Genomic DNA, 24,780 nt, shown 5'->3' with positions numbered 1-24,780 from the left:
GGTATTAAAAGTATAATAAGATAGTAAAAACAAATTTAAGCTTAATTTGCCTGATTTCAAGGGACTGATCCAGAAGTAATTCATGTTCCTTATCCGTTCCATCAATTTTCTGGGCATATCTATGAAAGAAAATCACCAAATTTTAATTAATTTTGAAATATTCTTAAAGACACGATCCCACACAGTAAATTCCACGCATTTTTTTAATTCTTTGCAAATTTCTACATTTTGATTTCATTTCTAATATCTTCCTATTTAGGCAAATTTCATTTCTAATATCTGCCTATTTAGGCAAAAAATCTGGGTTGTTTTCCTTTCACGCCTGGAGGGCAGAAACCTTTCCTTCACCCAAGGTTATATGCTTGCAGTATAGACCACCCTATCTCAGTTCACTTCAAGGGGTGCCCCCAGGGTGGTTTAATATGACCCAGAAGTGTGCAGGTGTTCTCCATCATCATCAGTATAACCAGTGGGTCTCATTCAAAATGAAAAGAGCCTTCTAAGTCTTTAAACAGAACTTAAAGCCCAGTTAACACACATATCCAGTCTGATAACCCTGCAAAACGAAGTTTTAAAATCTTTGATTTTAAAGCAAAACCCTGCACAAGATGGACTCTGCCTCTTCTTTCATTCTCTCCCACACAACTTTTCGTCGTCTCTACTTGCTAAAAATTCCAACATTTCCATTAAGAACCTAAACGTTTAAATGCCATTTTCATTTCTTTTGCAAACTACGTCCTCCTCTAAGTACTCAGTACTGGACAGCAATCATTTCTCATATCCTTTGTACTTCTCTAAGAGATCCAAAGGGTTTTAAGATTTTATTTTAAAATCTAAAATAAAAAAAAATTTAGGGGCGCCTGGGTAGCGCAGTCGTTAAGCGTCTGCCTTCGGCTCAGGGCGTGATCTCGGCGTTCCGGGATCGAGTCCCACATCGGGCTCCTCCGCTGGGAGCCTGCTTCTTCCTCTCCCACTCCCCCTGCTTGTGCTCCCTCTCTCGCTGGCTGTCTCTCTGTCACATAAATAAATAAAATCTTTAAAAAAATAAATAAATAAATAAATAAAATAAAATAAAATAAAAAAATTTAGATTTAAATCATTTATCTGCAGGGGCGCCTGGGTGGCACAGCGGTTAAGCGTCTGCCTTCGGCTCAGGGCGTGATCCCGGCGTTCTGGGATCGAGCCCCACATCAGGCTCCTCTGCTATGAGCCTGCTTCTTCCTCTCCCACTCCCTCTGCTTGTGTTCCCTCTCTCACTGGCTGTCTCTATCTCTGTCGAATAAATAAAAAAATCTTTAAAAAAAAAAAAATCATTTATCTGCAAAGTGCAAAAACAATACACGCAGAGAAGTCCGTAGCTTATCTTTAAACTGGGACAGAAAAAGGCAAAAAAATATTAATGAAGTGAAAAAAATCATTAAAAGGTTTATTCCTCAACGGAAACGGTTAATTTTTATGCTAGTACAGAAAATTTTTTTTTATAACAGCCTCATTTATTTTACCTAGTTTGACAGTAAACTTCAGTTGAGCATGCAAAAATATATATTAAATATAAACATTTCTGAATTTTTGACTAACTTAACTACTGGCATGCTCAAATATTAAGAGGCATAACAGTCCCCCTTTTATCCATGGAGTGATAGGTTCTAAGACCACCCCACGGATGCCTGAAACCACAGATTGTACCAAACTTATGTTTCTTCCTACACATACTCACCTATGATAAAGTTCAAGTTGTAAATCAGGCATAGTAAGAGATTAACAACAATAACTAATAATAAATTAGAACAGTTATAACAAGATACTGTAATGAAAGTTATAACAAGATACTGTAATGAAAGTTATATGAATGTGGTCTTTCTCAAAACATCTTAATGCACTGTACTCACCCTTCTTGTGATGACGTGAGATGAAATGCCTATGTGGTGAGATGAGGTGAGGTGTGTGACGCAGTGGTAGGCTACTACTGACCCCCTGAAAACATGTCAGAAGGGGGATCATCTGAGCTTCTGGACTGTGGGTGATTGGGAGTAACTGAAACCACGGAAAGTGAAAACTATGGGAGAATGTGGGAGATACTGTAAAGAGCTTTACAGACATTATCACTTCCATAAACGTGTTCTGATGGAACTACTCCACTCTGAGCATACTCAAGATGGCATGCCATGGCAGTGTTTTATATGTCATCATTCTTTTAAGGACCACCTAAAAACTGCCCTAATGTAATGCTAGCAAGACTTTAATAATAAAAGTCGTCTGATCATGTGGTATGGCAATGGAAAAAGCACTAATCCTGAACAGTGAGTGTGCTAGTGTGGCCCCAAGTGCACCATGCCTCCCATTCTTCATGCCCTTAAATCTAAAGTAGACCTGCCACTTGCTTTACAAAACAGAATGTGGTGGGAGTGATGTTCTCACAGTTCTGGGCCCAAACCTTCAGAAGACATGGCAGCTTCCACTCCTGTACCCTTGAAGCCCTTTGGTACCACATAAGAAGCCTGTCTACTATGCTGGAGACCACATGCCACATGGAGAGACCATATAGATAAAAGTCACATGGAAAGGGAGCAACCCTGAAACTACATGGAGAGAAAAGGCCCAGCTGAGCCTAGCCCCCAGCCAATTCCCAGCCACATGAGGAACCATGGAAAGACCAGCATAGCAGCCCAGTGGAACTCACCCCAAGTTCCAAGATCAGGAACAAATAAAATGGCCGTTAGTTTAAACCACCAAGTTTGGGTGTTTTGTTACATGGTGGTAGGTAACAATTAAGCTGAGGAATCATACGACGTATCACTTTTTAGGGAGGGGGGAGTTAGGAAGGATCACAGAGAATCTTAAAACAAACATGGCCCATCTGACAATTGTATTACCTGTATGCATTACCAAATCCTTCATATCACAAGACCAAATTTTAATAATTTAAAGATTCAAGCTGAAAGTAATGATAAATAATCATCACAGAATCCTAGTGTAGGTAAGAACCTTAGATCTAGACCAAGCCCCTTACTTTACAGACAAGGAAAAAATGGGTCAAAGGTAATGTTCACAGTAAGGGGTGGTATCCCGACTAGAAGGAAGTCAGTTCTTTGCTGATTAACAGTCCCCCTTAATCTGTCAACACGGCAGGTTTAGGAAAAGTTTTAGGTAAGATTATTCCCCAATGAATGTTCTCTAAAATGAGATGAAAACATATTTAAATTTGTACTTTACCTGACAGTCTGAAATTGAGTATCAAAAATGTTAACAAAAGAACCCCAATTAAAAAAAAAGGCGATAAAAATCATTGCCTTTCAGTTGTTACTTACGTCTCGCTGGCATTTAAAACCTTTCTCATTTTCTTCGTTAGTGCTTTCAGACTTTCTTGGATTTCTTTTTTCTCCTGTTGCCATTTTTTTATTTCCTTTTCCAAATCTTCAAGGAACCAATCCAATTCTGTCTTTGAGATCTGAAAACATGTTTAGAAAGTACTTAAGTATTAGGAAGATTTACTTAAAAAAAAAAAAAAAAAAAAAGAGCTCCAAAGACCAGAACTGTGGTGGTATGTTAGCTTAATCGATGACTCCAGTTCAGCAGAACACACACAGCCCTGGGCATCACCTGCCCTCACCTACTCTCACCAACCAGGCTGGGGGAGGCTGTCAAATAAAAAGGCACAGAGGCATGACAGACTCTCTGGTATGGGAGAAGGGCTTCTCAAAATCAGTGATTTTTAACTTCTGTCTTTAAAGATGAGATGCCAGGAACACCTGGGTGGCTCAGTCGGTTAAGCACCTGACTCTTGGTTTCAGCTTAGGCTTGATCTCAGGGTCATGAGATCAAGCCCCACATCAGGCTCCACACTCAGTGCGGGGTCTGCTTAAGTTTTTCTCTCCCTCTCCCTCTGCTCCTCCTTCCTAACCTCTCTCTCTAAAATAAATAAATAAATCTAAAAAAAAAAAGATGAGATGCCATGTGGAGAGTGGGAATGGCAAGGTAGAAGGATAAGAGTACGGCATGTCTGAACAAAAGCAAGAGGCACTATGTGGCTGGGATAGGAGGTGGACATATGAAGACAGGGCAGGGAGAATGGTACCCAAGATGTTTTGGGTTCAAATTATGAAAGGTCTTGTAAGTCATGCTAAGGAGGGTAGATTTTGTCCTGTAGACCATGGGGAGCCAGTGAAGACTCAAGCAGGGCAGTGAGATGATGAGATTCTGGTTTTGGAAAAATAGCTCTGAAAGACACAGAAATGGATTAGGACTGGGTAAGAAGGCAGGTGAAAGTGTTAGACCAAAACAGTGGCCTTCACATTTTCTTTACTGTGACCCAAAAAAACAAATACATTTTAGTAACGATCCATAGCACGTGTACATAATACATGTATGTATGTACCCACACACAACTGAGAGAACTTTTTGAGATACTTTCTGATATTTCTATTCTATTCAATTATTAAGAACAATTCCAGTCACCATCATTAAACTGATTTCATAGCTGAATATGAATCATAACCCTTAATGTTATAAACTCTAGGGAGAAGAAGGTAAAAAATCTTTTTTAAAAAAGATTTTATTTATTATTTATTTATTTGAAAGAGAGAGAGAGAGAGAGCACGAGGCAGGGGGGAAAAGCAGAGGGAGAGGGAGAAAAAGAATCTTGAGCAGACTCAGTGCTGATCATGGAGCCCAGACATAGGCTCGATCCCATGACCCCAAGACCATGACCTGAGTTGAAATCATGAGTTGGACGCTTAACTGACTGAGCCAACCCAGGCGCCCCGAAGGTAGAATCTTTTAAAATCTCACTGCGATAGCCCAAGTGAGAGATGATAAGGATGATGGTAACAGTAGTGATGATAAAAAGAAATAAAGGAAACTTTAGAGGAAGAGGACGGGTAAGAGACCGTGTTTCTAAGTGGGATATAAGACATAAAGCAGAAGTTGACAGAATTAAAGATAGGTTTCTACTTTCAATGAATAGCTAAAAATCCCATTAACAAAAAAGGAGAGCACAGAAGATGTACTAGGCTAGGACATAAAAACAGAGATGTTAACCTAGCTTCAGATGTTTAAATAAATCTATGAATAAACAATAAAATATGTTACAACTCCACAATTTTGACCCTGCAGTCATTCTGATGGGACAGAGCAGAGATTTACAAGTGTTTGACAGAGACTAGAAATCAAAGGAATAAAAAACTGAATTCAAAAAGCTTTCAACATAACCAGTTAGAAAGGAACAACATGCTTCTAAGTCGTGTTCTCTATACAACAGGCACTTGGATTCTAGCACAGATTAGCACATGATCAAGTCAGGTGTGCTTTGCTCCTCAAAACAGACTTTCCCAATATGGGCAACTCCCACCCTATTCCAAAAGTCCGCTGAACACTTGGTTGGTTGTAACTTAGAATGCATTTCCCCATGAAAAGCCATGTTAGAAATTAAGTTAAACATCCTCCAGTTCCTTCCAGGAAGCTCCTGGTTACAGTGGTAAACCAGATACAAGGAGGGCTATAGAGTTAACAGGGCAAGTCCCCGGACCATGAAGAGTCTATTTGACTGTATAAGACACAGTCCTACCCTGGATGCTGGGGACAGAAATGTGGTGCAGAGATGGCAAAGAGGAAAGTTCAGAACCTCCTCTGAAACCTACCTGAAAAGATTCTGCAGTAGCTTCATTTTGGCATTCATTCCATCCTCCAAGGACCCCTCTCCTGCAACGCCCCCAAGTTTTACCTGACCTTTGATTTAAGCACCCCTGACCCAGGGCATGCCCACCTTCCAAGCGCATACCTTAAACGTCTTTCCTCTTCTTCATGTCTCTCAGCATTCAGACGCACCTGACTGCACTAAGGAATTCTGAAGAACCCCCTCAGCTTGCCTAGAAGTGTTCACACTTCGCTCTTCAGCCTCAGTGATTCTCTAGAGGTAGTCAGCATACATTTGGCAAGTCCAATAGTTTGTTTGCTTTTCAGAATATAAATGTGATGTTTCTGGCCTGGTCACCGGGGCATTTGGTTGAGATACCCACCAGGATTTCAGGCAGTGTGACAAACAGAAGTGAAAACCTGTATTTTGAAGCAGGGGTGGTTACTCTTCCCCAGATGGTCAGATAAAACACCACATGAGACCCAGCCTTCCTTGTTAGCTTTCTTACACAGGTGCTACTTTCTGAAACTTCTGGATTCTCTAAAAGTTTTATGTCATTTTTCAAAGTATCATCCACTCAATGCTGGCAGATGGTATAGGTGGGGTCCATGTTTATAAATACATGCCATTTATAAGTAAAACATTCTCTATATTAATATTTCTAATAATATGTGAATCAGGGAATAGAGCAATATTTACAAGAAACAAGTTTAAATTTTAATATTTTCCAGTTTGAAATTCTACTAAGATCAACAACTGCTGAGAATGTGACCAGGTTACTGAGGGTATAGGTTCAGATACAAAAATTGGGGGTCTCCTCCCTCAAAGAGGATGGTGTACCTGAAGCCAACCTACACAGACTCTGTGGGAAGTGATGGTCTTCCAGGCAAAGACAACACCAACTTAGAGCAAGGACATTTCTCCCTCTTAAGCCTTAGACGCCAAGTTTAGGATGTTCCTGGGTGACAGATTTGCTAACAGTCCAGGTCCATGAAGACTCCAAGTCCTACCACAGGGGCAGGGTTGATTTCATTGGCTTTGAGATGCACAGGCCACCTGTTTTCAGGCAGCAGAGGTTCAATGATCTTTTCAATGACATTCCTTCTAGCATGGGGACAGTTTTACTCACATTTTCCTTGCTGCTTCACCATGAATCACTGAATCATTACTGTCACTGAGGTGACTACCATGTCTACTCTACTTACAAAATCCTGTACTGCACGTGGTTATCTTCTACTACCATGACCAGTGTCCATATGCAAGCCCTGCTGCTGGTAACCAAGCCAACCTTGTTTCTCACCTACCCGGTGCTTCCACTCTCAATGATTTCACCTCAGATTAAGCCCCTTGGCCAGGAGATAATGTGTAACCACAAGGTTATACTGGGGCATAAGAACCTACTTGGCAACAAGTACCAAAAGGAGTTCAGTATCAAAAGGCACAATTACACACACACACACACACACACACACACACACACACACACACACAAAGCTCAGCCACAGAAGATGCTACATGAGTTCATCTGCTGTTTCAACTACACCCTTTAAAGACACAGCTGCCTCACAATGCTAACTAGGTCAGGTGTCAGAGTCTGTCTCTGACTACATGAAAGAGAAGGATCTGAATCCTTTTCTTTCAAACACTAGAATAAAAGAAAAAACAGACTATACACAACTGCATCCTCTATCTGCACAGCTTACTGACATAATTATAAACAGTTCCTGATGGCTTTTTTCTCAATTAGAAAACATTTGGTTTCCGTATCTCTTTTTCTTAAACCTCAACTTTGTTCCAAAATAAACAACTGAGGTACTCCTGCACCTCGGTGGCTCAGTCGGTTAAGCATCTGCCTTCGGCTCAGGTCATGATCCCAGGGTCTGGGATCCCAGAGTCTGCTTCTCTCTCTACCTCTCCCCGCTGCTGGTGATCTCTCTCTCTCTCTCTCAAATAAATAAATAAAATCTTAAAAAAAAAAAAAAAAGACAAAACAGAAAGATTACTAAGTAGGTAAAGAAAACAGAATAAAAAGATAAAAATGGTAATATAGAACTAGAGGGAGAGCAATATAAAAATGAATGGCATGGGGAACCTGGGTGGCTCAGCTGGTTGGTGGCCAACTCTTGGTTTCAGCTCAGGTCATTATCTTGGGTTTGTGGGATTGAGCTCCGCATTGGGCTCTGCGCTAAGTGCAGAGTCTGCTGAAGATTCTCTTTCCCTACCCCCTGCCCCTCCCACCACTTGTGTGTATGCACTCTCCCTCTCTTTAAAAGAAATAAATAAAAATCTTTAAAAAAAAAAAAGAGTGGCATAAGGCCCTAACCATTCTTTAGAAACAGCTTAAAACTTTTCTGACTGACAAAGATAGAGGAAATACAGTGAGCTTTATCCACAAAATAAAAACAAATCTGCTGCACAAAGAAGCCCAGGTAGTGAAAGCAGAGGGAAACGCCTTCTTAGGGTCTCATAAAGAGGGCGCTGCATAAAAATCCTGGAAGACCAGCACAGAGCTTGGCTTATTCTTTTTTTAATTGTTTATTTAAATTCAATTTAGTTAACATATACTGTATTATTAGTTTCAGAGGTAGAACTTAGTGATTCATCAGTTGCATACAACACCCAGTGCTCATTCTATCACATGCCCTCCTTAATGCCCATCACCTAGTTACCCCATCCCCTCACCCACCTCCCCTCCAGCAACCCTTAGTTTGTCCTCTATAGTTAAGAGTCTTATGGTTTGTCTCCCTCTCTGATTTCATTATTTTATTTTTCCTTCCTTCACGTTCATCTGTTTTGTTTCTTAAGTTCCACATATAAGTGAGATCATACGGTATTTGTCTTTCTCTGACTTATTTCGCTTAGTATAATGTCCTCTAGCTCCAATCACATCGCTGCAAATGGCAAGATTCCATTCTTTTTGATGGCTGAGGAATATTCCATTGTGTGTGTGTGTGTGTGTGTGTGTGTGTGTGTGTGTGTGTGTGTATCCCATCTTCTTTATCCATTCATCAGTCAATGGACATCTGGGCTCTTCCCATAGTTTGGCTATTGTAGATATTGCTGCTATGAACACTGGGGTGCATGTGCCTCTTTGAATGACTACATTTATATCCTTTGGATAAATACCCAGTAGTGCAAATGTGTCATAGGGTAGCTCTATTTTTAACTTTTTGAGGAACCTCCATACTGTTTTCCAGAGTGGCTGCACCAGATTGCATTCCCACCAACCGTGTAAGAGGGTTTCCCTTTCTCTGCATCCTTGACAACATCTGTTGTTTCCTGACTTATTAATTTTAGCCATTCTGACTGGTGTCAGGTGGTATCTCGTTGTGGTTTTGATTTGTATTTCCCTGATGTCGAGTGATATTGAGCATTTTTTCAGGTTTCTGTTGGACATTTGGTATGTCTTCTTTAGAGGGGAGCATCCAATAAATTTTGTCAAATGAAATAATGGATAATATCCTCAACAACATACTAGCAAAAAATCAAGCAACGATCTTCACAGAATGTGCAGGCCTGATGTCTCTGATGTAGGTGGACACAGAATATGGTGACCCCATATATGAGCAAGTACAGCCAAGGACAACAGAGCCCCAGCTGACCCAAAGGTGAAACAGTCCAGCCAAGCCCAACTGGGATAAACTAATCCACACACTCACACACTTGATGTTTACTGTTCTATGTCACTGAGGTTTTGTAGGTGGTTGTTACTCAGCATTATTATACGGCAGCAATTAACTGATACACCTATCCTGCTCATGAAGTGCCGAAATGTTTTTCAACTGGTTGTGGAACTGACATTCTCTTTTAAGGGAGGACAAAAGCAAGGGCTCTAGAGCCTGACACTCGCTAACTGTTCTGCCCCTTAGTACTGGTATGACTTGAGCAAGTTGCATTAGCTGCTCCTGCCTCCATTTCCTTAACAGTAAAACGGAGACAATACTAGTATACTATACTATACACTAGTATACTATGATTGAGATTAAATAAAATAATTCAAGTAAAAAATTTACAATTGAGTATGGCACATAATAAGCTCCATAAATGTTAGACTAAAAAAGGCTAAGCTTGGCAAAGATTGTGACTGAATAGGAGAACACCGCTACACAGATGGGGGCTGAGAAATTTCTGGCAGGCAAGGCCCAAGATTCTGTTTTAATTTAAAAATAGGACAAAGTTCCAAAATTCTTCTCCATAAATTATTCTAGGCCAAAATTATTTTGACTGTGTTTTAAGAGTCAAAGTCAACTTAAATACCCATCTTAGCTATAAGAAAATCTCATTAAAGCACCTTGAGAACACACGTCCCAGGGGAGATGAGGAGTGATTGCTTAATGGGTACAGGGTTTCTTTTTGGTGCTATGAAATGGTTCTGGAACAAGACAGTGGTAATGGTCATATGACATTGTGAGTCTACTGAAAACCAATGAATTATAGACTTTATAATGGTTAAAATGGTGAATTTTATCATAATAAACTAAAAAGAACATACGTCCTTGAGCAATACTGCAATCAGTTACAACCTGCCAGTTACAAGTTAGAGATATATTAAAACAACAGGAGCCTCTGCTTTAGAACAGGTATTCTCTGACAGAATGGATAACTGGCCTAATTATCTATTAATTATCTATCTATTCCTAGCCCATAATAATGAAACCCCATTAGCTATATAAAGTAGTTAGCTCAGATTTTCATTGATGCTTTTTATGTGCTAAGCAGTTTTTCTCAGTAGGGGAATGAGTGGCATTTTAAGTGGGATAATTCTTGCTTCTACTATACTTAGTATCTCTGGACAACCCCACCCTTGTCCAAACACCCCTGTGAGTCCTCACAAACCTATGAAGTAGAGATTGTATTACTAATGAGGAAACCAAGGGTCGAAGAAACCAGGTAAACTAAGGAATTAGATGGTAGTGCTGGAGTTCAACCTAGGGAACCTGACTGAGGCCTGGGCTTACCTATGTATTCTCTCCAGTATGAAGGGATGCTGCATCTAATACATCCATTATGTAATACCAAGCAATTTTTAAGTAAAAGTATTAGCTGATAACCTCAGTAACTAGAGAGTCAAAGGCCATGGGAAAAATCAATAAAAGCCAAAAATGTCCTTTTATGTTTATAAAAGATTCCTCCACAGGCTGATCATGAACATAATTATGATTCATAAGGAAATGGCCACAGCTATATCTCTTCTACTCCTGTGTGGACAACTACCTAAAAGCTCAGATGAGCAACTTGTCCTGATAAGAAATGAGTCTGTAATTTATATGGGAAGTCTAACAACCTAACAGGCCTGAAATCTGGGGACTAAATAATGGCTCTTTTAAAAAACAGACTGCCTACACTCTTGAGAACCACCACCTAAAAGCAGACCCCGAGCCTCCATGAAGGTAAAAAAAGAAAATACATCAGAAGCTCAGCCCAGTCAGAGCTGTGGCTCTCTAGCAGCCCTCCTCCCTGGGCACCTGGTTAACCGTGGATTTCTTGGTCAGGTATACAAAGAGGCCCTTGATAAACAGCACAAATACAGGACCCAGTCAGACCAGCAGTTTACAAAGCTGGACAAGTCTCTGCCAGAGAGAAGGAAACCTCACTCATCAGTTGCCCACCTTCAGTGGCAGTCTGAAAATCTGCTCTCCTCACTTAACTCAGGTGGCCATAGGCATTCTTATAGGGATTTAGTAAAACTGAATTTTACTGATGCAATAGAAAGTTTATAAAAATATTTTATTTTGTTAAGCCCTCCAGGTAACTTATTCAAATTAGTGTTCTATGAGTCACTGTGCAGGGTTTTATTTTTGCTCATTTTCTCCTCTCCCAATTAGGAAGATCTCATTCAACCAGGCAACTGACCAGAAAGCCTGGTTCCTTCTAATTCCTCTCATCCTTCAAATCGCCCCAGTCCCATCGCAAGTGAAAATGAGTTATAACAGGAATGTTGTAACTATTATAATAGGAATGTTGTAACATTACCTTTACAAACGGACCCTTTTCTGCCGGGTGTACTTAAATCTCAATACATCAATTTCCTGATTAAAGTTCCACCTAAGCAAATTTTCTTCTATTTAATATGGTACCCCAGCTACTGATCCAGACTCCTGGAATAAATTTTTCCTTTTTCTGTTTTTAATTTAAGTGTAGTTGACAATTCTATATGTTAGACAATGCTTACCACAGTAAGTGTAAATCCATCCTTTCTTAAATTAACTAACATCCCTTTGTTAAATTTGTACAGAAGACCTTAGTTTTAAAAAAGAAACGCACTATGATTCCCCTACATCTATAATTCCATTTCCCTACCAATTCAATCTGGCCTTGCCACTAATTAGTATTACTCCAATAGCCAATACTCAATTACATATAACTGTAATCCACCTTAGCTAATGGAACTCAAGATCAATAGACTCAAACAAAATGGTCTAAGTGATTTTACAGATCTAATATGCCTAAGCTCCACGTGTTATGCTCACATTTCCTTAAGAGTAAGATGAAGACAGTAGTAGGAATAGTAGTAACAGTGGCAGGCAATACTTACAGAGCCCCTATTATGCACCAGGCAGTTTTAAGTACTTTACAAGTATTAATCTAACCCCAAGAAATGGGAGCTATTATCACCCAAATTTTCCAAATAAGAAGCTAAAGCACAAAGAGGTTAGATAACTTGCCCCCGATGAGAACTAGTACGGAACCCAGCTTACATCTGAACCTAGCCGGTCTGACCCCAAGACTCACACTATGAACCACTAATGCTATACTGCTTCTCAACATAAACCAGGGTTAACTCAGAACTTGTCAACAGAACACAGGTTTAGTTAATGAAGCAAACTGAACTATAAATGAAAACCCAGATTCACCGCCCTTTTCATATACAACAACATGTATAGGTTCTAAAACAGTACAAAAACACTGCCACTTTAATATGTCATAAATTTAAAGAGGCATTAAAAAAAAATCCTTTGTTCAGCCAACAATGCTCCTGATCGTGTCACATGCTACTACAGAGAAGTTTCAGACACTGATTACCTTATTTTCTTCTAAGTTCCTTTTCAACTTTTCTTCCAGGTCCCGGGTCTCTTCTGAGCCCTTGAGTTTTCTCTGCTCATAATTTTCGCATGCCTCCTTTAGCTGCTCTTGTAAAACCTGGTACTCCTTCTCAATCTGTAAAATATCTCCCTAAAGGTAAATTACAAAATTATCTATTAAAAGTAGTTCAAAATGCCTATTTTGATCTTGTTCTGAATAGTCTCCTCAAATAAACAAAGGAGAATAAAAGGCAGAAGAAAATTTACAAGGGCAATGTCATGATAATTCATTTTGACTCACCTGTTGTGCCTCAAAAGGATCATATGGCTCAGTATTGACTTCTTGATGTGTTATATTCCAAGACACCTTTGTGGCAAAACAAACACTTATATTTATCTCAATTGCTCTAGTAAAATAAATCCATATGTAATGACATTTTAAGGCATTCCCACAATTTTTTCAAGGGTTTTTTTTTGACAATTTTAATAACGTTGTATGCTTCCTACAAATACTTGTATTAGGAAAGAGCTATCACCTAGAATTAGTAAAAATAAAAATGACTTCGGTTCATTACTCTTAACATGTTTTTTTTTTTTTTTTTTTAAAGATTTCATTTATTTGAGAGAGAGAGAGACAGTGAAAGAGAGTGAGAGAGAGCATAAGTGAGAGAGCATGAACAGGGGGAAGAACACAGGGAGAAGCAGGCTCCCTGCTCAGGACTCTGACAAGGGGACTCCATCCCACGAGCCGAAGGCAGACGTTTATCCAACTGAGCCACCCAGGAGCCCCTTAACATGTTCTTTCAAAACTTTCTTAGAAAACAGAAAATATAATGAGGAGGGGAATAATCCAACAAGGGTTTAATGAATTCATACCCTACAGAGTGAACTATAGGAGAACGTCAATTTATTCTCTGCTTGTTAGGAACTTTTATTTGCATCTCTCATATCTCTCCACATATTTTTTTTTCTTTTTTTAACTCCCCCATTCCTCCCCTGTTTGAGAGAAACTGGTCACACATATAAGCCCAGACTCTTGCTTTTCTCAGCTGCCTGTGCAAAAAGCACTTTTCCCTTCATTCTCCATGCAGTAAGCCTTGTGGGGCAAGCACCCCAAGACGGGAGGCTTCCTGGTCCAGCACTACTATAACTGCGTGGGTGAGCTGGTGCTCCAGTGTTGGGCTTCGATGTTGGGACATGCAAGTGCTACAGAAACAAACCACATCATCCTTGTGGTGCCATTATTAATTATTAGGTGATGTTCTCGCTCCATCTGCTGATTCCTCTATCTTATTTCTCAAAGGGTACAAAACTTGGTTAGGGAAGAAGTGTATTATTTACTAGACCCAAAAATTCTTTCTGGATTACCTGTCATGCCCTACAAAAGGGTTCATATTTTTAAAACATTTCTACGCAAAAGATTTCATAACCATTATAAAGTCAATTATTTAAAAGAATTTTAATAAATATTATGGCAATGAAAGATGAGAAGGAAAATTTAACTTCAGTATTAAGATGATTTTTTTTCTGTTTAAGCCTTACCTGTATGGCAACCACTTGTGTATGTGGAATATTTGTTACTTCATCGGTATTTTCTGGATTTACTTCCCACTTGTTGGCAGAATCTCCACAGTGACCATCGATTCTGTTAGACTCACTCAGGGCTGTATCAGCACCATCTGTGCTGCACTGTGTCTGTACTGATACTTCCAAAGAGTCCTGAAGGATCTGTGTTTCAGGAGCAATCTGGTTACCAGCGGCATTCTCAGCATTCAAACGATGACCCTCAAAATACACAGCAGCACTTTCATCTGGCTTGTCACTGGCTATAAGAGATGGCACCACTGGCACTGATCTCTGCAGCTGATACTCAGAAGACATGTTGGCCAGAGGTGTGTAAATGTTAGTGTACTGGGGCACACTCGGTAACACATTTACGTATGTTGGTGGTGTCTGGGTAATGTCAAACCCCCGAAAGGGGGGGTATGTACAGGAGCCTGTGACCAAATGGGGTTGAGTCCAGTAGGTTGGTTTCACATCCTCAGAAGCTGGTTTGGGAGAATTAGAGGATACTCGCTTGTGACCTGCCTCCTCGGATACTGGTTTGGGAGAATCAGAAGAGACTTCTTTCGGCTTCTCATCCTCAGAAACTGATCTAGAAGAATTATCAGACTCTGGTTTCGGCTTCACAGCCTCATAGGTTGGTTTGGGAGAATTCGCAGCTGTAGGTTTGGACTTCGCATCCTCAGAAGTTGCTGCTGAAGATAAATCAGACCCTGGTTTGGATTTTACATCTGGTTTAAATTCCCTAGCGGTTGGATTCAGTGGCAGTTTAACTCGTAAATACTCCCCTGTTTTTGAAATTTCTTCCACTTTTGTCTTGATGTTTTTCTTCTTTCTCTTTTTCTTGAGCCGCAATGCAACTTTCTTCAATGCAATACAGTTGTCAATCACAACAAAACGAGGACATCCCAGGAGAAAAGATTTCAAACCTCCAGCTTTTTCTAGTATCTGTCGAGTTTCTTCTGGGAAGAATTCATATTCTTCAGAGAACATTTTATTACTCATGTCCAAGGGACCATGCTCCTCCAACAACTGAGAGAAATAACTTGGAAAAAAAATTATGTTTACGTGTTATTATAAGGAAGTACTTATACATGTTCATTTGAAAAAAATATTTTCCCCAAAATTCTCCCAAAGCAATTTCTTTTCCAACTGATCTCAACAGCTCCCCAACAAACATATTATATTCATATTAAATCTGACAAAAGCTAACTGCAATCAATGATACTCTAAAAGCAAAATTTTGTTTACCCCTTGGAAAATAATCCTTAAAAATTTCTTTTGAAAAAAAAAAAAGAATAAAAAGGGATTAAAAAGTTATTTTATAAATTTCAATTACATAATTAGACAATCTATTTTAAAAGTAATGAAAAGAAAATTTATTATACAGGAATATTAGTAACGAGATGTCAAATGAGAAGACATCAAATTTCACTAAAATCCTATGGAATTTGCATGTAGTAATCTTAACATTTTTCTGTTGAAGACTAGGCAATGATTTAAAGGTATTGAAATTAATCCTGTCTGATCAATAAACCAACATAGTACAGGATCAGACACACAGTAATGGGGCGATCCCTTAATCTACCTCCAGTTCTGGGGCTGTTTTTTTTTTCCCACTCTTGTGTCAGCCTCAAAGAGCCTTACTCTTCCATTTGAATTTGGTATTCAGTCTATAACAGTGGCATTAACTAGGAAGAAAGACACACACCACACACCACCAAAAAGATTTGCTTTTTCAAGAGCAAAAATCTCCAAAGGACTTTCTTAGTAAATTAACACTAACCAGGAAGACAACTTATTTAGGGGGAAGGTAAAAACACTTCTTTGAAGCAAAAGAGACCACTTTATGTACAGATGCTGCTAGAGAAAAAGGCATAGGACTATTTCTGAAAATGATTAACCTCTACTCAAAGTAACTGATATTCTGAAGGTTAAAGACCAAATGCCACTACTTTTCGTCAGCAATGCTCCTCTAAATACTTTAAGTGTTTTTGATGACTATTTTCCCCTTAGAATAATCTCTACAATTCAAACTCCCCAACACACGTGTTGTTTTGCAAGGTAACAGGTTAGATTTGTTTTCACTTTAAGAGTCCCATCAAACTTCATTTTTATTTTAAGATTTTATTTATTTATTTTAAAGAGAGAGAGAGAGCGCGCGCACACGCGCGCATGCAAGAATACACTCGGGGGGAGGGGCAGAAGGAGAGGGAGAGAAATCCTCAAGCAGACTCCCCGCTGACACGGGGCTCAATCTCAGGACTCAGATCATGACCTGAGCCGAAATCAAGAGTCGGCTGCTTAGAGATGCCCTTCAACAGATGAATGGATAAAGAAGATGTGGTACATATATACAATGGAATATCAGCCATCGGAAAGATGAATACCGACCATTTGCACTGACGTGGATGGAACTGGAGAGGATTATGCTAAGTGAAGTAAGTTAAGCAGAGAAAGACAATTATCATATGGTTTCACTCATATGTGGAACATAAGCAATAGCACAGAGGACCACAGGGGAAGGGAGGGAAATCTGAAGGGGAGAAGAACCATGAAGACTATGGACCACAGGAAAAAAACAGGGTTTCAAGGGGGAGGGGGTGACATGGTGACGGGTACTGAGGAGGACACATGTGATGAGCACTGTGTGTTATACATAACTAATGAACCACTGAACACGTCAAAAACTAATGATGTACCTTACAGTGTCTAACTGAATAAAAAAGATGAAAAAAAAAAAAAGGCAGCATTCAGTCTTTCACCACTATGTAATATATTAGTTGTAGGTTTTCCATGGATCTCTTCTTTCAGATTAGGAAGTTTCCTTCTATTTCTAATTTGCTGAGAATTTTTAACTGGAAAGAATATAAAAAAATTTTTTTTTCAAATGTATGGTCTATGTCTAAGATGATAATGTAGTTTTTCTTCTTCGATTTCTTAGGTGGGTTACACTGATTTTAAAATGTTAAATCAGTCTTCCATTTCTAAAATAAACTCCCTTTGGTCATTAAAAAAAAAAAAAAAAAAAAAAGATGGGGCTCCTGGGTGGCTCAGTCATTAAGTGTCTGCCTTCGGCTCAGGGCATGATCCCAGGGTCCTGGGATCGAGCCCCATGTCAGGCTCCCTGCTCTGCTGGGAGCCTGCTTCTTCCTCTCCCACTCATCCTGCTTGTGTTCCCTCTCTCGCTGGCTGTCTCTTTCTCTGTCAAATAAATACATAAAATCTTTAAAAAAAAAAAAAAAAGAGTTGGTTGCTTAACCAACTGAGCCACCCAAGTGCCCCTCCAATTTCATTTTTAATGAGAAATCTCTAAAAGCAGAAGGGTCCGAAGGAAAGTGAGGTAAAAAGAAATCACTGTAGTCTCAGAATCAGTAACCCCTGTTGAGGATTTCGGCTGATTGGTATAACTTCGGCTCTACCATCTCTCTGAAGAGAGATACCTTTCCATTTGGCATTTAGCTGCTATTAAGCAACAGCAGAATAATTCATGAACTGTGTACGTGTATTTACCTTCTGCTCTCCATGATGAATACTAAAGAGAATCATTGAAAAACAAAACTTTTCCACCTGGATTAAAACACTTAAATCCAAAAAGGGGTAACTAAAAAACAGAGACCACATACAAGGAAACCACTCTAAGTAATTCAGCAATGAGCTTTTCTTTCTTTTTTTAAAAAATATTTATTTATTTGACAGAGAGAGAGAGTGCACAAGCAGGCAGAATAGCAGGCAGAGGGAGAGGGAGGAGCAGGTTCCCTGCCAAGCAAGCAGCCCGACTCGGGGCTCAATCCCAGAACCCTGGGATCACGACCCGAGCCAAAGGCAGTCGCTTAACCAACAGCCACCCAGGCGCCCCAGCAATGAGCTTTTCAATAGCTAGCAATGTAAATGGTAGCACAGATCTGGTCATGTTTACAAAGCAACTAATAAAAGTCATGTTCTTGAAGAATAGTCAAGGATATGAAAAAAATGCTCACTATCTGAGTGAAAAAGGTTATGACAAAGCTGAATGTATAGTAAAATATAAATAAAATATAGGGGCTCCTGGGTGGCACAGCGGTTAAGCGTCTGCCTTCGGCTCAGGGCGTGATCCCGGCGTTATGGGATCGAGCCCCACGTCAGGCTCCTCCGCTGGGAGCCTGCTTCTTCCTCTCCCACTCCCCCTGCTTGTGTTCCCTCTCTCGCTGGCTGTCTCTGTCTAATAAATAAATAAATAATCTTTTTAAAAAAATTAAAAATATATATATAAATAAAATATAGTAAAATGTAAAATGCTAAAAGTTTATAAATTTTAAAACCTCTGTTTTACACACCTACATTTTAAAAGCCTGAAAGGATATACACCAAAAATTAACTGCAGTTATATCTGGGTGATAGAATTATTCATAATTTTTTTCCTTTATTTAAAAAAATTCCATAGTAATTTATATTATTACTTTAACAATCAGAAAAAAAATTTTTAAAGAAATAGAGCCTCCACATTTTTTCCACTGGCTAAATAGCTATGAATTTTTCAAACACTAAAGCAGAACAAAATTTAATTTAACATGGGTCTCTAGCCCAAACGGAAACATTATAACCATATCATGAATAAAATTTTTATAGTCACTATTATTTGAAATGCAACACAAAATGAACTTTAACTCTATTTATACATCTTTCTAGCTTTGAAAAATCATCTCTGTAAGATAAACAAGCATCCAAAATAGCATGAATATAATTTCTTAATACTTCAGTGTTTTACAGGGGTTAGAATCCATCCACCAATGCACACTGAACAGTGGTATTGGTGTGACTGTCTAGCAGAATGAAAGAGGCCAGAGCTCTAATGAAAGGTGCCAGATAACAACTGAAATGATGAGGCTGACTCGGTCTTCTGCCAAGTTGCACAAGATTCATCTCCACTCTTATCACTGCCTGCCCTCATTCAAAGTCTCAGACTCTGCACTTCAGGACCAGAGACAAAAAGGAGGCACACTACACATGACAGGAGTTTAAAAAAAAAAAAAAAGGTAATGATACCAGAAATATTAATAGTTCTTATGTTATATATATATATATATATATATGTACATATATTTTCATAATTCGATGATGACCATTAGTGTCTGAAATGGTCATGGTTGGTCATCCGAACCACAGTGCAATTACACGTCACTGCTGGCACAGGGGCAAGGGATAAGGATGGAGAAAACATTTCAGAAGGTATCCCCACCCTACTATTCCAGTTGTGGTCCTTTGAAAAATCACTGTTTTGTACAAGCTCATAAACCTTATTTCAGAGTAATTTTATTTGCAATACACTGTGACCTGACCAATAATCATTTTAGCTCTCCTGCTACTTACAAGCTGCATGAAAGGACTGTATCTTCTACTTTTTCTGCAATCTTCCACAGTGCTTAACCCTAAATGGTTAATAAATGCTGGACGACTAATTACCACCACTAATGAGGTGTTAGGAAAAGCTAAATGCAGACTACTACCCATTGAAATTTAATTTGCTTCAACTATATAAAATCATAAAATGTTAGAACTGGAAGGGCATTAGGTCAATTAAACGGCAATCAGTCTAATCCCCTACTTCACGGTGAAATACTTAAAGTTAATAGCAGTTAACCCAATATTCTTGATTCCCTGTCTAATAATTTTTCTACTCTACACTCTTGTCATAAAGAAAATTATAGTAGTTTCATTTTTCTTTCTTTTATCCACTGGCCACCTTTTAAAAGAAATCTTTTTTTTTTCTTTTTGAAGTTTTTGTTTAATTATTCATTTAAGTAATCTGTACATCCTGTATGGGGCTTGAACTCACAACCCCGAGATCAAGAGTCACACACTCCTCTGACTGAGCCAGCCAGGAGCCCCTAAAGAAATCATTCTTAAGCCCATCATTACATGTCTACTTTCGAAAATTCAAAGAAACAATTGTTTTGAGATGTAACTCCCCGCAACTTCATGACTTTAAGTTCTATCTCAAAATACAAATCAGCCTATTTTTTTTCTCACGAAGTTGTTTAATTTCCTCCCACTTGTAACAGTAATAAATTCCTTAAGAAGCAAGGCCCTCAAAATGATACGATTTAGCTTCAGTTTTGGATGCCTGAAGCAAAGCCTACCATATTTTAAGAAATACTAGTGTAGTTTTATAGCTATTTCCATATGGTCATCCAGGAGAGTTCTCTGGAAATATGATTTGCTCAACATTTCAACTCTAAAGAAAAACCATGAAGAGGGACCTATGAGCATAACTAGACTGAACAGAAATAATGCAACTGGGGAAAATAGAAGGAATGACTAAATTATGGATGAGTGACAGGTTTTCTGGGAGAACGGTTAGCTTTTATTTTTTTTTTTAAGATTTTTATTTATTTATTTATTCAACAGGATAGAGACAGCCAGCGAGAGAGGGAACACAAGCAGGGGGAGTGGGAGAGGAAGAAGCAGGCTCATAGCGGAGGAGCCTGATGTGTGGCTCGATCCCACAACGCCGGGATCACGCCCTGAGCCGAAGGCAGACGCTTAACCGCTGTGCCACCCAGGCGCCCCAACAGTTAGCTTTTAAATTAATTTTTAATTGCAGGTCTTAGCCCTCAATTTCTCTTCTTAAGGAAGGTAGCAATATCTTTTTTTTTTTTTTTTAAGATTTTATTTATTTATTTGACAGAGAGGCAGCAAGAGAAGGAACACAAGCAGGGGGAGCGGGAGATGGAGAAGCAGGCTTCCCGCTGAGCAGGGAGCCCGATGAGGGGCTCGATCCCAGGACCCTGGATCATGACCTGAGCTGAAGGCAGACGCTTAACGACTGAGCCACCCAGGTGCCCCAGAAGGCAGCAATACCTTAATAATACCAAGCTCAAAATGGTTAACTGCTTCCTAGATTTTCCTGAACTCTTTACTCCATTACTTTATCCACCCCACTCAGACTTATTAACTTCTCACTGGACTTACGAGATGCTGAACATCCGCATCCATCAACAAAGGAACAGTAAGATCAAATAATCATACTACTCCTTGTCAAATGTATAACTCCACCCTTATCAATGAGAGGTATGTTCCAAGACCCCCAGGGATGCCTGAAACCACAGATAGTACTGAACCCTATTTACACTGTTTTGTTCCTATGCATACATACTTATGATAAAGTTTAAGTTATAAATTAGGTGCAATAAGAAATTAACAGCAGTAACTAATGATGAAACAGAAGTTATAATAATATACTGTAATGAAAGTTATGTGAATGTGATCTCTCTCTCAAAATATCTTATTGCACTGTACTCACCCTTCTTATGATGATGGGAGATGATAAAATGTCTACATGACAAGATGAAGTGAGGTGAGTGACACAGGCACTGTGATGTAATGTAAGGCTACTACTGCCTTCTGACAATACGTCAGGAGGACCATCGGCTTCAAGACCACGGTTGACAGTGGGTTAGTGAAATCTTGGAAAGCAAAACTAAGGATAAGGGAGGAGTACTGTATGCCTTGGAAGTCATGATAAAAGATTACGGCTGAGGGCCCCTGGGTGGCTCAGTCAGTTAAGTGTCCTAACTCTTGGTTTCAGCTCAGGTCATGATCTCATGGGTCATGAGATCAAGCAGAGTGTCCAGTTCCATGCTCAGCTTGAAGATTCTCTTCCTCTGCCCCTCCCCCTACCTGCGTGCATGTGTGCATATGTCACTTTCTTTCTCTCTCTCTCGCTCTCAAATGAATAAAAAAAAAGATTATGGCTGGAAACTTTATAGGTCCTATCAGCATATACCAGGTGAGTTTTAGAAACAGAAAATACCTATTTTAAGCAGCTCAAACTGACAAAACCAATAATAATTAGGATTCTAAATTTAATAGTTAAAAACACTCCGTTAACTCTGTGTAATACGTGACAAAAGCTGTAAAAATACTTTTCTTCCTCAGGTTTGTGAGCCAATAAATGATTCCTTTAATAAGCACAATGGACACAAATTAAACAACTTGAGATCTTTAACTGGCAGCTTCAGTATAAAATAATGCTTGTAGGAATGTTAAACTACTTACTCATACAGAGTTGAACATTTTTGTTTTGGGTTAATGTCCCACAGCTTCTTATTACGGACAACATATTCACTACTGTGCTGCTCGTAGATAGCTTCAAATTCTTCCACATCTTGCCGAAGGTGGTCAGGTACCACAAATGGGCCTGCAGAATTAGAACTGCGCCTGCAGATAAAAAAACAATTTTGTGAATCATAAACTTCTGAGGTAACCCAGATAATATTTAAATTGAAATAAATATAAAGACAGTAATATTACTCAGCTTTACAATGCAAAAAAACACTACCAGAGAATTAAATGTAGAAACGTTACCCTTCCACAATTACATATATATATATATATATATACATATATATATGCATGACCACTGAGTAAGCACTTTTAATTAAGTACCTACCCTTGCTCCCAAGAGCAAATTTTTTGAAACTTCTGGTTTTAAAAGTATCGATGTTACTTTAATGGTAACTTGTTAAAGAGAAAAATGAAAGATTTTATTATAACTGCTATTCAGTTAAAATGAGATTGAGAGACTTACTAAAAAGATTTATTTTTCTAAAATATAACATTCTAGCATTCTAAAAAGATGTGGTAGTTTGAGTGTGAGTTCTAAAACCAGATTGCTGGATTTAATTCCTTGGCTCTGCTATTTATAAGCTTCAGGCTCTTGGGCACATCACTCAACCATACCATACCATTCAACTATATGGTGCATGAGGAGACTCCTTATCCGTCAAATGGACATAATTCTTACTTCTTAGGGTGGAAGAGTGGATTCAATGAGTTTATAAAGCCAATGGAATAGTACCTGGAATCTAAGTGTTATCTAAGTATAGGCTTTTACTATTTTAACTTAAAATGATTCCTCCATTTAAAGAATCCGTAAAAATGACTGTGGGAAAGCAGTTGTTATGACAACTCCTTTAAGAAATGTGAAAAAAAAACCAAAAAACCGTGGATTTCTAGTCCATAAAGGAATAGGACATAAAAAGGTCACTGCTACTCACTATTTTTTTCTTCTTATGTCTATTTGTTTCCTGAAAACTCAAGTTTCAACAACTAGACACTGAAAATTGCTCATATCTAAGGTTAAACCACAACATCATATACAGCTTCTGAAACATCTTCCTCTCTGCTACTATAGCAAATATGCTAGTGATTATCAATAGGACATTCTTTTCACTGAACATTCTAAGGACTCTTTTCTAGGATTTTCCCACAGTTATCTTGCACATAGTAAGTTTCCAAACTGATCTAATGAATGTCATTAACCCAGTGATTTTAATGTAGTTTGCATGAATTCTTAATGCAGACAAGCCATGCTATAAATTCAACCAAGATGTATCACACCAGGTTGTCATAACAGATGCACATCTTTAGACAGTGAAGTCAGGGAAATAAAACACAAGTTTAATTTACGTTAAATTAATACCACGTGCTAAGTTAATACACCTGAGTTAAAATGAAGCAAAAAAATTTTAATTGTACTTACTTATGGTCTTCACCTGAAGTGACACTCTCATTATTTGTTGTTACTGTAGCTGTTCCAGACCCCACTAACATAGGCTAGTTCAAAAGACAGAAAAACGAAAATGATTTTCTACCTTAAAATTCCATGAAAAAAATTAGCATTAAAACTGATGAATGCTTATATAAATATTCATGCAAACTGCCAATATACAAGACTTATCTAAATTTTTCTTGTGTACAGAAACACATAGTTACTGTTTCAACAGCCATAAGTAAGCCCAAATTAACATTCAGGTAGCTTTCAACGCTCCAAAAAAATTTTAAATGTCAAAGATAAAAAGACAAGTTTTAGTGGAACTTACACACAGCTGCTCTCATCCTCCCCTAATATTTGTTTCCTGTCTCAACTCCTGCCCTCCTTACCTGAGCCCCCACATTTATGACAGCCAAGGAGAACCCACCGTAAAATAAACAGCACTCTATTTATCTCATGGGCTTGGAGCAAATCTTTAGATTAAATCTTAAAAAAAAAGTCTTTCTCTACAAAATGCTTCAAAATATCCCCCAATATTGGTTAATTCTAATTTATCTATTCAATTATTTTATACAAGAATTGATACAGAAAATACTCTATACCTTTGAATCTTTTGGCTTCTTTTTCTTGCCTTTATTTTTTATCTTGGCAGAATTAAACTGGAAAAATGGGGGGGGGAACAATGAAAATGCAAATAAAAGAATTACAAAGCTCAAAATAAAGATACCATACTGCTTTTAGGCACAAGCTGAATATATATATAACAAAAATAACAAAAGTGCTGAACAAAAATAGCATTTACTATATTAGCCCTAGTGTTAGGATTAATAGAAAAGAGAAAGCTCAAGGATGACTATGTTATAATTAAAATTGCTCCAGCATTTTAAACTCATTTGTAAGAAGGTTTATGTTATTTCAAGCAATCAGTCTTTTAGAGTAATTCCAGTTATATGCTACCAGCATTTTAATGATATTCCTTTTACTAAGCTAAACTAGACACTCTTCACCTGGCTAATTCTGGGGGCACA

General features: G+C 38.5%; 1 protein-coding gene across 11 annotated transcripts in view; it reads right to left on the bottom strand.

The window, feature by feature from the left end:
- The window catches only part of TTC3 (tetratricopeptide repeat domain 3), a 116,322-nt gene that overhangs the window by 18,044 nt on the left and 73,498 nt on the right, over positions 1 to 24,780 (bottom strand). For all 11 annotated transcript variants that reach the window (XM_044390068.3, XM_057306802.1, XM_026504616.4 and 8 more), the window contains 8 exons: positions 24,355 to 24,411; positions 23,741 to 23,814; positions 22,255 to 22,416; positions 14,197 to 15,262; positions 12,956 to 13,021; positions 12,656 to 12,805; positions 3,309 to 3,448; positions 51 to 119 (listed from right to left, as the gene is read on the bottom strand). In XM_044390068.3, coding sequence (XP_044246003.1) covers positions 51 to 119; positions 3,309 to 3,448; positions 12,656 to 12,805; positions 12,956 to 13,021; positions 14,197 to 15,262; positions 22,255 to 22,416; positions 23,741 to 23,814; positions 24,355 to 24,411 — 1,784 coding nt within the window. The remainder of the gene's footprint in view (positions 1 to 50; positions 120 to 3,308; positions 3,449 to 12,655; positions 12,806 to 12,955; positions 13,022 to 14,196; positions 15,263 to 22,254; positions 22,417 to 23,740; positions 23,815 to 24,354; positions 24,412 to 24,780) is intronic.

The sequence above is a fragment of the Ursus arctos genome, unplaced genomic scaffold (assembly GCF_023065955.2).
Source record: "Ursus arctos isolate Adak ecotype North America unplaced genomic scaffold, UrsArc2.0 scaffold_4, whole genome shotgun sequence".
Classification (NCBI taxonomy): domain Eukaryota; kingdom Metazoa; phylum Chordata; class Mammalia; order Carnivora; family Ursidae; genus Ursus; species Ursus arctos.
Note: the sequence above shows the minus strand (reverse complement) of the source record. Positions and strands in the feature narration are given on the sequence as shown.